Source organism: Triticum urartu, chromosome 7, assembly GCF_003073215.2.
Source record: "Triticum urartu cultivar G1812 chromosome 7, Tu2.1, whole genome shotgun sequence".
In the NCBI taxonomy this organism is placed as follows: domain Eukaryota; kingdom Viridiplantae; phylum Streptophyta; class Magnoliopsida; order Poales; family Poaceae; genus Triticum; species Triticum urartu.
Genome location: NC_053028.1, coordinates 270,146,355 through 270,159,949, shown reverse-complemented (window position 1 = coordinate 270,159,949; position 13,595 = coordinate 270,146,355). Strand labels below are relative to the sequence as shown.

Below are 13,595 nucleotides of genomic sequence, written 5' to 3'. Positions count from 1 at the left end.
GAAGTCGGCAAAACGGATCCGTAACTTCGGGAAAATGATTGGCTCTGAGGACTGGGCTCGGGGGTCCCGGCCCCGAACCCGTTGGCTGTCGACGGATTGCTCGAGCTGCTCACGCGGCGAGAGCGGGTCGCCGCGTGCCGGTGGGGGGACGGACCGGGAATCGCCCCTTCGGGGGTTTTCCCCGAGCATGGAACAGTCGACTCAAAACTGGTGGACAAGGGGAATCCAACTGTTTAATTAAAACAAAGCATTGCGATGGTCCTTGCGGATGCTGATACAATGTGATTTCTGCCCAGTGCTCTGAATGTGAAAGTGAAGAAATTCAACCAAGAAAGAGGGTTTGGGTTTGGGTTTGTGGACCGGCGAGGTTGAAATTATCCTATGCTACAGGCCAGATCCGGGCCTTTTGTCATGCCCCCTGCCGCTCACCAAACGCAGTCAAGAACTTCGGGCCCACGGTCCTTCGAGTCATGCGTAGGAGTAAAGACGAAGCATAAAAAAAAAGGGTAAAAGAAGGGTAAGGTCGCTGTACTGCTCGTACTGCTCCCCCATTCAGGAGAAGCAGAGGAGAGCCATCCGAGAGCGACGGAGCTGCTTCTTCGCAATGGCGGCGAGATCTCTGCTCCACTGAGCAAGCCACCGGCCTCCGTACAGGCGTGCGTCTGCCAGGTGAGCTCGCTCGCTTGCTCTTCCAACGGATTCGTTGGAGCCTGGATCTCCTAAAGGAAAATGCATAATTCATGACAAGGTTTTGGTAATCGGAGTCAGTTGGGCAGAAAGCTCGGTGGCAGGCGCGGCGGACCGGCAATTGCCCTCCCAACAGGAGATGGCGCACGTTTCGTTCAAATCCAAGGAGGTGGACAGCGTGCCCCGGTGGTCGGAATACCTGACCGCCGAGGAGTCTTCTCCCTCGGCGTCAGCAAGCTGGAGGACCATGGGCGTTGACGGGCCTCAGCCCTCATCGAGTGGCCAGAGGCACCTTCAGATGGAGCCAGTGGTTCAGCTCTCCAAGGTCGCGGAAGGGCTGCTGGCCAAGATGTACAGGCTCAACAGCATCCTGGACTACCCAGATCCAAACACGCACACATTCTCGGAGGCATTTTGGAAAGCTGGTGTTATGCCGAATTTCCCGAAAATTTGCATCACCTTGTCCAAGAAATTTCCTGAGCATCCCAACAAGCTGCAGCTTGAAAAGGCAAGTGTCTCGACCACCCGGATGTACTCTCTCAACCTGGAATTTGCTCAATCTTATGGCACTATGCTTTTTCAGGTAGACAAGTTTGCTCTTGATGCTTTGAATGAAAACGCAGAAGGTTACATGCAAAACCTAGAGCAATGGATCATGGTATGCGCCAACTACCGAGATTAACAATTAATTGTATCAGCAGGGTAAACAAGTTTTGTTCTGTTCTGTTGACGTATCAATTTAGTGCTGCGGTCTGGTAGGATATATTTTGCTTTATATATATACTAGAAGAGTTGGGCGCGCTTTGCTGCGTCATTGATGTCATTGGGTTTTCATAATTTTTTTACTCCATTTATTTCAAAATATAAGGTGTATTAGTTTTTTTTGAAATGTCAAGCCTCTTTAAGTTTAACCACATTTGTGTGGAAATATATCAATATCCATAATATCAAATCAGATTTTTAGATTCATCATGAAATGAATTTTCATATTTCATTTACTTAGTACTATTGTGGATGTTGAGTGGCGCTGAGTGTTGGCCGACTAAAAGGCGACATGTTCAACAGTTAGGTGTGGCGGAGATGCGTATGTTGAGATGGATGTGTGGCCACACGAGGAAGGATCGAGTCCGGAATGATGATATACGAGATAGAGTTGGGGTAGCACCAATTGAAGAGAAGCTTGTCCAACATCGTCTGAGATGGTTTGGGCATATTCAGCGCAGGCCTCCAGAAGCTCCGGTGCATAGTGGACGGCTAAAGCGTGCGGAGAATGTCAAGAGAGGGCGGGGTAGACCGAATTTGACATGGGAGGAGTCCGTTAAGAGAGACCTGAAGGATTGGAGTATCACCAAAGAGCTAGCTATGGACAGGGGTGCGTGGAAGCTTGCTATCCATGTGCCAGAGCCATGAGTTGGTTGCGAGATCTTATGGGTTTCACCTCTAGCCTACCCCAACTTGTTTGGGACTAAAGGCTTTGTTGTTGTTGTTGTAGTACTATTGTGGATGTTGATATTTTTGGCTCTGAACTTGGTCAAAGTTAAAAGAATTTGACTTTTCCATAAATGAATACTACCTCCGTCCTGTTTTATTGGTTCCCTTTGTATTTTGTGTAAAACTTTGACCGTACATTTAACTAACGAAATATGAATGCATGTGACCAAAAATTATATCCTTGGATTCATATTTGTACATAGGTTTCAATGATGCTATTTTTGGTGACATGCATTAACATTTTGTTAGTTAAATCTAAGTTCAAAATTTGGCACAAAATACGTAGGGGACCAATAAACCAGGACGGAAGTAGTACACCATATATTTTGAAACAGATGGAGTATTTGGTTTGGTTAGTGGGAAAGATGATGGAGTGTTTTTTTTTATTCATATGATGTGGTGTTTCGATGGGCCTTTCCGTAGTGTGATTTTGTTTGTCTGCTAATCAACTTATATTTATGTGGAGAATTTTTCTGCGTCGATGACTGCATGTACTATATTGGTGCTACAGTGTCAAATGTTGGCGCTTCTTTTTTCTAATTGGTGAGGGTGCGCGGGATTGGTATGGTTTTATAGACCGGTTGCTTTTGATTGATTTGAAAATTGTTGACCCAGTCAAGATCATGAACCAAATTCAATATTGAATTTCTCATTTGAATAAGAGAGGCCCAAAATTATAGAGCATTCTCAATTAAAAGAATTGAGTGAGAGATTGTTGACTCGGTCAAAATCAGTGACCCAATTTCAAATTGGTGACCTCAATTTAATGAGAGGCCTCCAATTCTAGGGAGCTTAGTGATATAGTAGATGACCTAAGGCTGCCCCGGCTTGTAAAACTGGAATTACATTGACATAGGGCTTTATAACTGTATTCTGCACTCCTGTAATCGGGCATCCTCGTTGGGACTTGTAAAAATGGAATTACATTGACATAGATCTATAGTTCCAACCTCCTTAAGTCCTTATTATTTTCCATTGTATTAGTCAGAGATGAGAACAATGCTCCACTAGAGTATTTTTTGGTACCATAATTATGTCGGTTGCCCCTAAATCTCCTTGACCTTCAATCAATAACCATACAAATCATGGAGAAATTTTGAGTTACATTGATGATTTCCAAAAGTCTTCCAAAATACTGGTCAAACTTTGGTTGGTTCCGTAACTGGAATTATCATGACCAGTACAAGATCTCAGGAGATAGTTGTGGTGAACAGGCTGCTTTAGCTTGTAGCCTCACCGCCAGCTAGCCGCGGTAGATGCAGTGGTGTCTAGAATAGCATGCACATAGGAGAAGGGTGCTGGCGTAGGACAGAAGCACGAGGTAGTAGACAGATGATAACCCTATTGCTTGCCTTTTCATTGATTACGATCCTCTCCTTATAAAGAAGTTGCAACTTGCAACCACAAGTTTCCTAACACAATTCAGGCTGCAAACGTAAGAGCCAAACTACTAGCTAATTAATGCCTGCAAAAGCTTGCTGCTGTCCTGGACGGACACGTCTCTTGTAGTGCGATCCAACTACAAGTTAGTATCAGCTTGAAAATGGTGCTATATTCTGTTAACTATTCTATTTCAGAATAATATGTCCAGAGGAAATTGATCTTTAGTACAATAATATACTACATTATATTGCATTTTTTACATTGAAAAAAAGACAGTGCTCACATGCAGTATACTTCTATTCTTATTTTCACATTTGACTAATTTTTTTCACACCACTAGCTGCTTCTTGATTTGTTGGAATTTCGTGAACAAGTTCTGCGACTAATTTTGGATCTAAGTAGTACGGTCATAACATTGCTGGTAAGGAAACACAGTCTTGGTCAAAGTAACTTCTTATCATCTCTGCATCTGTAAATAATGGCATTTGCACTATTTTTCGCAGCCCCATCAGAACTCTTTAATTCTTCATGCTTTTATGGATCTAATTTGCTCATTTGTGAGAGTCAACCTTTTCTCGGACAAGGTAATTATAACCTTAATCCCATCCTTGATTGAAATATGTAATGGCTCTGGATATTCTGTACCTGTTTCGTCTGCAGTAACAACTGCCTGGTGTTCTAATTCATAGATACCAAGAAAGATGATCCTCCAGGTTTACAACATCTTGCACGTCATGCTAAAGGGTGGACGTGATTGTGAGTTTTATCATCGGTAAGGTGGTAAGGGTGCTAGGTTGTACTAGTAAATACAAGTGCTCACCACCTTTCAAAGCCTTTTTGTATATGCCGTATTTGTTTCCTAATTGGCTTAAATCATTTGTTTGGTTCACGTGCTAATATTGTTGTACTACATACAGGATATATATAAACTTTATAATTGCTCAAATATTGTACCTGTGCATGATAATTGATTACTTCTGAAGTTAAAAACAACATGTTGGCAATGCAGTAATTTAATTCAAAATTTGAAAGCCAGAATGTACTAACTTCTCAGTCCTGAGTTGCTAACACTTCTGTAGTTTATCTGCAACTGTACACGTATGAATCTTTTTACGAATCATTAGCGGTGCTTGTTTTTCAATATATTAATCTTATGATGGTTAAGAATGCAACTTATGCACTTGCTAATTTTCTATTGAATTGGATCTCAGTGACATTTATTGTTGGGTCCGTTTCACCAAATCTGTCATGCTAACTGAGCAAAATTCCTTTTTAGTCACCTTTTCACTAATTTTGATTATTTTATTATACACAGATTGGTTCAGTTTGTAGATTCTTATGATCCACCTGTCAAGGGATTGCACGAGGATCTAAATTTTGTGAGCCCGCGTATTGGCGAGGTGATACCATCTGCTTGTACATTCCAATAATAATAACTAGGAAGTGAAGCTTCACGAGTTACTATAAAATGTTCACCATGCAAGTGTACTTCTTCTACCACTTTTTTCAATAAAGATTTCTTCTATCACTAAGGTTACAAGTCCATGATTGTGAAAGGCATTGCGGATACTGTTTTAGAGTGACAGTCAGGGTTGTTTTGATATATTATATGTCCTGTTTGGTTTCGTTCTTCCGTGATTTGTTCATGTTAGCCGTCATTCTTTCCGTCAATGTGCTCAGCATTTGATTTTATTTTTCTCTGCTATTGTACTTTTATTGCACATATGTGTTACTTTGTGTTGACTCTTACACGCTTTGACTAAATTATTTTGCTCCTCAGGTTCTAGAGGCTGTTGGCCCAATTATCTTTCTTTCAACTGATACAAAAAAGTTAAGAAATGAAGGATTCCTCAGTCCATTTCATCCGCGGTATCCTGACATCCTTACGAACTCTGCTCATCCCATGGTTAGTTGTTTCACTGACATTGACTAGAAATGAATACGTGCACTTTCCTTGTGTCCAAATACAATAAAAGAATAGGTATTTAAACTAGAGTCATAACATCATTCTGTTTCTTGCCAGAGGGCCCAAGATCTAGCTAATGTGACGTCATATCGTGAATGGGTTCTTCTTGGATATCTTGTTTGCCCTGATGAACTACTTCGGGTTACCAGTATAGATGTTGCGATGGTACATTCTATGCTCTTCTTCTGTTATTTGTTGTGTTTCTGAAATGTGCTGGACACATGCAAACTGAAAGTTGATATGACGTTTCATGGTTTATACTCATTCTTATTTGTCTAGAGAACTTTATCATGATACTACTTATGTTGTGTCTTAGCATCTTATAAATATTTTTTTTGTATTATTCAGGTTGTTCTTAAAGAGAACTTAGTACTCCCTCTGTTCAGAGATGAGGTGAATCAATGTTCATGTGATGGCTACTGTTAGTTTTTGTTGTTTGATATAATAATTTAAGCTTTCGTTTGTTTCTGCAGTACATCTTACTTCACGAGAACTATCAACATTATGTCCTTCCAAAAGTTTTAGAATCAAAGAGAATGGCTAAATCTGGACGTACTAAACAAAAGGAAGCTGATATGGAATACAATATTGCAAAGCAGGTTGAGAAGATGTTAACGTATGTCGTTCTTCACAATTTCATGATCTCATCTCGTCTACTTGTACCTCTGCTCTGAGATAGCTTGAAACAGAAAGGGATTTGGCGTAATTTGAGGCATTTACCATCTCTCACAAGATGACATCCTCTTTGCATATTCCTGTTTGTTTCCGTTTGTCACAAGTCCATAGATCCTCTTTGCATAAGAGGCAAAATATTTTTGGTGGACTGTTTTGACCTTCCTCAGGGGATTATTTTCTCTTCCCAAGTAAAGATTTCCTCCCTCCTAGCATTTCCTTTTTCCTCACACCTATCTCTGTGTCGTGTCGACTTCCTGCAGGGAAGTGCACGAGCAAGCATTGGTGACATGTGATGCTATACATCATGAAAGGAGAATTCTTCTTAAGCAGGAAGTTGGAAGGATGGTATTGTTTTTCACAGATCAACCTAGCCTCCTGGCGCCCAATATTCAGGTTTGGTACCTTCTCTCTCTGTCGTAACACATAAGCTTGCAAAGGAAATATACCATATTTCTGATATTAACATTGAACGATATCTTGACGTTGTTTTTGATATTAGTCTATTCGAGTGTTAACACTTCCATGTCCTAGTGATTGAGAGAAGCCAAGAATTGTTCCTTAGGATGAAAGCCTATATGAATTAACTGGATTTATAAAGGGGCTATATAAAAATGAGCTAAATTCAGGCCAGTTGTCAGTGATAATCTCATGACCCCGAAATTCTTGCAGATGGTATTTTCTGCTCTTGCTTTGGCACAATGTGAGGTGGTTTGGTACTTCCAACACGTAGGGATTGCATCATCAAAATCTACTCGAGGGAGAACTGTTGACATTGTTAGTGATTTTACTTATTTTGTATTGGAGGCCTCAACCTTTGTTTCCTTCCTTTCTAACTTTGTCATAAAATCTTTCAGGATGCAACTGACCCAACCATTGGTTTCATATTAGATGGAATGGGCAAACTTTGTTGCCTGGTCCGTAAATATATAGCAGGTTCTGCCAGACCTGTTTCTGTTTGAGTCCCCTCCCCTCCCTTTTCAGTGTAACCTACATATAAGACAGTGATCCTTATCACACTCTTTACTTTGTTATCTTTGCAGCAATAAAAGGCTATGCGTTATCGTACTTATCATCTTCTGCTGGAAGAATACGGTTCTTACTTGGTACCCCAGGCATGGTTGCTCTTGATCTAGATGCTACACTGAAGGGCCTGTTCCAGCAAGTTCTCCATTGTCTGGAGAACATTCCAAAACCTCAGGGGGAGAATGTGCCTGCTATTACTTGTGACTTAACTGTGAGTGTTTCCGTGAGGTCATTTTGTTAATTATGCAGGTTGGCCACATGGGCTAACAGGGTAACACTATTAAAGTTTAACTTGTATAATTGATGGGCACACATACACAAACATGCAGGCACATATTTGCAGACACACAATTTTGTGTTCAGTTTTCTGTTACTAGTTTTTCCACACACCTGCAGTTCGAGTAAATAACCAACTTGATGCACAATCAGAAAGTTTCAGTGTCCTGACAATTTTTTTCCAGTTTTTATGTCTCTGCTTATGCTTCAATATTTTCTAGTGGGCATGAATTTAATGGAGTTCACTTCAACATACATGCCGACGGTATAGTTTTCTCCTAGAGTCCTGTTGTTGTGGTCTGCGCATAGAAAGTTCACATGCTTGTCTTTGAGTACATTTTTCTCATTTGCAGATAACTATTTCCCCCTTTTTTATCTGTTAATGGTCTTATCATTTTAATCATGTTTTCCTGGGTTGGTTGAGTACATCCTGATCATTGTATGTAAATAAATGGTGAAAATACACACCATTATCCACTGCTTGCTGTAAACCCTAAAAAGCAATAGAGACACAACTAAAACAGAGAGCGGTGCATAGGGGAGCGGCTAGGTGATTGGTGCACTTTTTCATAACTATTATATGGATCATTCAATAGATTAACAAGTGGAATATCAGTACTTGCAACTTTGACAAGGAAACCGGTGTAACTAACTGTATGCATACATATGCTAAATATTTCATAGAGTTTAATTATAGGATTTGTTAAACTTATTAATCCGACGGTGCAGGATTTGCGCAAGCACTGGCTATCCATTTTGATGATTGTCACATCTTCACGATCCTCGATAAATATAAGGCACTTGGAGAAGGCCACCATGTCTACTGGGAAGGAGGGCCTGGTCTCAGAAGGCAATGCTGCATACAGTTGGTCAAGGTGATCGAAAGTTGCCGTTTTGAATTGAATAATTCAATATCTTGACAAAGATGCTGCAATTTTTGTTAGCTAACTACTAATACTTACGGGAATGCCATAATTTTCCTGAATTATCTGAATCTCTTTCACTGCTACAAATAATTTAATAATCATGACAAGCTAGTGCTAATCCACATAATATGGTAATAGCTGTTTTTTCCTAACATCCATCCATCTTCGTGTTGCTCTGGTACTAATCTTTTGGTAGTAAATTCGCTAGTTCCTTCCACAAGAAATGCAGATGCTGAGATATAATTCTTCTGCAAAGCTGTATCTCACTAGAATGAACTTCTTTTACAGATGTGTGGACGAACTTGAGAGCCAACTTTCCAAACATGGAAGTCTTAAAAAACTGTACTTTTATCATCAGCATCTCACAACTGTAAGTGTATTTTGCTTACGTTTGCCATGCTATTATTATATTTGCAATTTTCTTTCCTTCCAAGTAGCTTTACTTTTTTGGCGATAACTAGTTGAATTTTGCTGGAATCTTGCAGGTCTTCAGAAACACAATGTTTGGTCCAGAAGGCCGTCCACAACACTGTTGTGCATGGCTCGGAGCAGCTTGCAGTTTTCCAGAATGTGCTTCTGCAATTATTCCTGAAGAGGTTTGTATTTTAACTCATTATGTTATTGTGCAGTATTATGATGCTTAATACAATGTGAAGATGCGCTTTTGCAAAATGGCCAGCTATGACGAATTGTGAAAGGATAAGGCCACCATCACAGTGGATCTTTGCTTCAACAGATGGGCCTTAATAGTGCCTTACTTGTTGATACAAAAGCGAGCAACTTACCTGTTCTGATACATAGACTTTAGATTGTCATGGACATCAATAATTCCATACACAGTTCTACTATGATTCTAATGTATGCTAAGATTCCTCCACTATATGTACCACACCTCTCTTGTCTGAAATATTGACTACTGAATATTATAACAGGTTAACAAAATTGGCAGAGATTCTATCTCATATGTTGAATCCCTTATTGAGTCTATCATGGGTGGATTGGAAGGTTTGATAAATATTCTTGATTCAGAAGGTGGATTTGGCTCACTGGAGATGCAGGTAGAGAATTTCTGAGCTCATATTGATAATTTCAGCTTTATGTAGGCTGCTTACTTAACACCCTCACTTCCAAACTCTTCAGCTTTCGCCGGAACAAGCAGCTCTACGATTGAATAATGTAACAAGAGTCAAAGCTGTTCCAGGGTTGTCAGCACCAGGGAATGAGAGCTATCCTGATAATAGTTCTTCAGTTAAGATGTCAGTCAGTTTGCTACTTCCTATCATTATTTGAATACTATGGGGTTTCCGTAACTTCAACTTTAATTGTCGATGTATGAAAACAGGCTGGAAGCTGCTATGCAAAGGCTGACAAGTCTATGTTCTGTGCTAAATGACATGGAGCCTATTTGTGTTCTCAACCATGTTTTTGTTCTCCGGGAGGTTTGTACAATTTATGCTTCTCTATTTTTGTTTATTTTGCTAACAGACAGTACACGCATCATTTATCACTTCTTCTTACACCAAAGATGTGCTTGAGTTGTCTCTTTTTATGGTTGAAACGAAGGAGATTTTGATGTGACAGTCTATCTTTACTTTACAGTAGCCTTTCTGTTGTTGTGAAGATACCTGTGATATTATTATTCTCCTGTAAAATAATAATCTTAAGATGAAAAAGAAACTGATCTCATAACACAAATACTATCTTGTTCTGTAAGGTCGTCTTAATGTTTGTCTTTGTTTCCAGAATAAAAAAAATATTGCTTCTGTTATTTATTTCTGACAGCAGATATGGAAGTGTCCTTGTTTGACTTACTTTTTTTACTTCACATTTCACAGTACATGAGAGACTGCATCATAGGAAATTTCAGGAGAAGGTTTCATAGCATGATTCGAACTGATAACTGCCTTCAGCGACCATCAATCATAGAATCTCTCCTAAGAAGACACCTAAGCATCATCCATCTGGCAGAGCAGCATATCAGTATGGACCTTACTGAAGGTATACGGGAAGTGCTCCTAGCAGAAAGTTTTACTGGGCTGTTCTCAAACCTGCAAGTATCTGAGAGACCAGTAGAGACAAATGGAGGAGGATCTGCCATAGAGATAATATGTAGTTGGTACATCGAGAACATAGTAAGAGATGCATCTCGCACCGGAGTTGTTTTTGATGCAACTCATAGTTGCTTCAGGAGCTCACAGCCCATTGGTGGTGGATATTTAGCGGAATCATTTACAGATAAAAGAGAACTCAAAGCACTTGTTCGTCTTTTTGGTGGTTATGGAATAGATAAAATGGATAAGATGCTAAGGGAACATACTTCTGCTCTGTTAAATTGTATCGATTCAGCACTGAGGTCCAATCGTGATGCATTAGAAGGCCTGGCCGGAAGTGTAAATTCTGGTGATAGGATTGAAAGAGATGCAAATCTAAGGCAGATAATTGATATTGAAGCGTTGGCCGACTTCTGTATCCAGGCAGGGCAGGCAATAACTTTCCGTCAGCTGTTGGTAGAAGCTGTCGGAGCAGTCCTCGAAGAGAAAGTACCTCTTATATATTCTCTACTCAAGGCATTGACTATGCAGTTGCCAGATGAGGCGCCTGATAAAAACGAGATCATTAGATTGAGAAGGGTTGCAAGCAGTGTTGGTGTTGGTGACAAACATGACGCTGAGTGGGTGCATTCAATTCTGGCAGAATCTACTTCTGCTAGTGATAATTCTTGGATCCTACTTCCATATCTTTGTTCTGCATTTATGGTGTCCAATATGTGGAGCAGTGCTGTTTATGATGTCAATACAGGTGGTTTCAGTAACAATTTGCACTGCCTAGCAAGGTAAATAAAATTGATTCCTATTGGTTTCATATGATTCCAGCAGGGCTATTTTTTTTGCTGGAAACTAGAATATGTATATCCCTTCCATCGATAATATGATTAACATGTACAAGCCTAATTTCCTAAGGATTCTCGTAGGTTCATATTGGTTACATTTTACAATGTTCTTGCATAGTAGAGGCTATTAAGGTATGACTGCCCTCTTGTGTTTGCACAGGTGTGTTAGTGCTGTGGTTGGAGGAAGTGAATACACTAGGATGGCGAAGGAACAGCGAATAAATTCTCTTTCAAATGGGCATACAGATGAGCTTCAAGAGACTGAATTGCTGAGCCGTGCCTCAGCTGAATCAAATATTAAATCTGCTATGCAACTGTATGTGAAATTATCTGCTGGGATTGTCCTGGATTCATGGAATGACAGTAGCAGGTAATGTGCTTTATCTATCCTATTTGTCTCGAAGTCAATCCTAGGTAAAATGGATTTACATTAGACATCTAGTGCTCTTGTTTTGTGTCAATTGGTGCGCACGTCATTTGGTTGGCTAGGATTGTCATACAAGTACTGGTGCTGGAATCCGGTCGAATTCTAGTCATGTTTGACGGTTTACTAGATGTAGCACCTATACTAGGTGTAAAGCCAGACACTCGCATATCGTTTGGTGCTGCTGGTATACTGCCCAACATGATGGTGATACACTTTTTTTAATGCATGTTCTAATCCTAAGTAGAATCATTTATGCAAAAACTAACCAGATCACTGCTATCTGATACGTTAAATACCATCTAGGTAGGTGAGGTTTTTTGCTTCCAGTTGCTTTGGAGGGCAGGAGGTTCTTAATTTCCTGGTTTCAAATGCTATCTATTGACTATGACAAACAAGATTTTCGGTGTGCTAATGGTTTGGTAGTTTGTGTTGGTTACAATGTACTTAGTGCTTACAGCCGATCCTTGCCGACTTTTGATGGTTTTATATGATCTTAATGCAGACCACACATCGTTCCAAAGCTAATATTCCTTGATCAACTCTGTGAGTTGTCCCCCTACCTCCCAAGGAGCACCTTAGAAGCTCACATACCTTACACCATCCTGCGTTCGATCTATCACCAGCTGTACGGAGCTTCACAAATGGGTTCAGAACCAACGGAGCCATCCCCAAGGCAGTCGCCTCTGATTTCTCTGGCGCACGCTTCCCCATCAATGAGGCCGAACCGATCGGACACAACACCCAGGTCGCACACTTACGAGTCGGGCTACCACAGCTCATCTGGCTCCCAGCACGACGACGGCTATGAAGTGGACCGAAGAACCGGAGAGAGGCAGCTACGAAGTATGAGGCGTTCTGGGCCACTCGACTACGGTGCGAGCAGGAAAGCGAAGTTCGTCGAGGGTTCAAGCTCTGGAAGCCATGGTGCCGGCTCACTACAAAGGTTTGCTGTGTCAAGATCTGGCCCTCTGTCCTACAAATAGCCCTTCATTTTTTCACTGCAGGACCATTCTGTGTGCTTGCCTTCACAAAAGTGCAAGCGCTGTATCTAGTACTGAGCCGATGGAATCTTGCTAGAGCAGATGCCCATTCTTTTGTAGTTGTTTTTAATTGCTTGACATCAGAGGGAGATGTATGTACATGTACCTAGTGCTGTTGTAACCCATGTAATCGTGTGTGTAATATTTGTTGGTACTCAGGCTTGACTGTCAGCAGAAAACTGATGTGAGCCGACTTGCGTGTGAAAAAATGTCCTAGTATATGTTTACTGTAAAGTTGCTGTTTTGCTAATTTTCTGTCAATTGTTTTAAATTATGTAATAATATGGGCATTTTGCGGTCTTCTAAAAACTACTCCCTCCGTCCGAAAAAGGTTGTCCCTAGCCATATATCTCCTTGAACGATGGATTAACTAATGAACCATATATCTCCTTGAACATGGATTAACTAATGAACCGAACTGCTAATACAAATAAACCTGCAGTATAAGCTATGGCAATAATTTCTTACTAGAACTCCATGCGAAAGCAAAATTTACATCAAAGACCTGTTTGGTTATTTTCTAACTAGAACTAGGTGATCAAAGACCTGTTTGGTTGCCTGTATATGTGGCCTGGCTTAGCTTGGCCACATTGTTTGGTAGTCTGCATTGAATCCATGGTCATTTTTGTGCCTGCTAATGAGGGGTTGGAGCCCCTCATCAAAATAGCACAAGTCTTGGGCATCACATGCCCCTAATCAACATCAGTTTCACGACAGTTAATCCAATACTATAAAAAAAAATCAACATATACTACTTACACCAATACTATCACTTCATAAGGCATTGAGAACTTATGCTTAATGCAGCGGC

General features: G+C 40.6%; 1 protein-coding gene across 1 annotated transcript; it reads left to right on the top strand.

Annotated features, from left to right (window-relative positions):
• Window positions 1-482: 482 nt before the first annotated feature.
• LOC125520442 (probable protein NAP1) lies at window positions 483-13,034 on the top strand. Its single transcript, XM_048685370.1, has 24 exons — window positions 483-669; window positions 769-1,195; window positions 1,271-1,345; window positions 3,902-3,982; window positions 4,065-4,145; window positions 4,251-4,333; window positions 4,877-4,961; window positions 5,342-5,467; window positions 5,585-5,692; window positions 5,876-5,920; window positions 6,001-6,143; window positions 6,463-6,595; window positions 6,872-6,976; window positions 7,057-7,135; window positions 7,243-7,436; window positions 8,231-8,376; window positions 8,716-8,797; window positions 8,913-9,023; window positions 9,360-9,485; window positions 9,568-9,683; window positions 9,770-9,866; window positions 10,263-11,260; window positions 11,478-11,687; window positions 12,247-13,034. Exons 2-24 carry the CDS (start codon window positions 827-829, stop codon window positions 12,725-12,727), a joined length of 4,074 nt encoding a protein of 1,357 aa, XP_048541327.1. The 5' UTR covers window positions 483-669; window positions 769-826; the 3' UTR covers window positions 12,728-13,034.
• Window positions 13,035-13,595: the final 561 nt, after the last annotated feature.

What these genes read in the sequence shown, in the direction of transcription:
- LOC125520442 (XM_048685370.1), top strand. Translation starts at nt 827, where the DNA reads ATGGCGCACGTTTCGTTCAAATCCAAGGAGGTGGACAGCGTGCCCCGG. An exon ending in TCAACCTTTTCTCGGACAAG is followed by an intron (nt 4,146 to 4,250) that starts GTAATTATAACC and finishes TCTAATTCATAG; the next exon opens with ATACCAAGAAAGATGATCCT. An exon ending in AATTTGCACTGCCTAGCAAG is followed by an intron (nt 11,261 to 11,477) that starts GTAAATAAAATT and finishes GTGTTTGCACAG; the next exon opens with GTGTGTTAGTGCTGTGGTTG.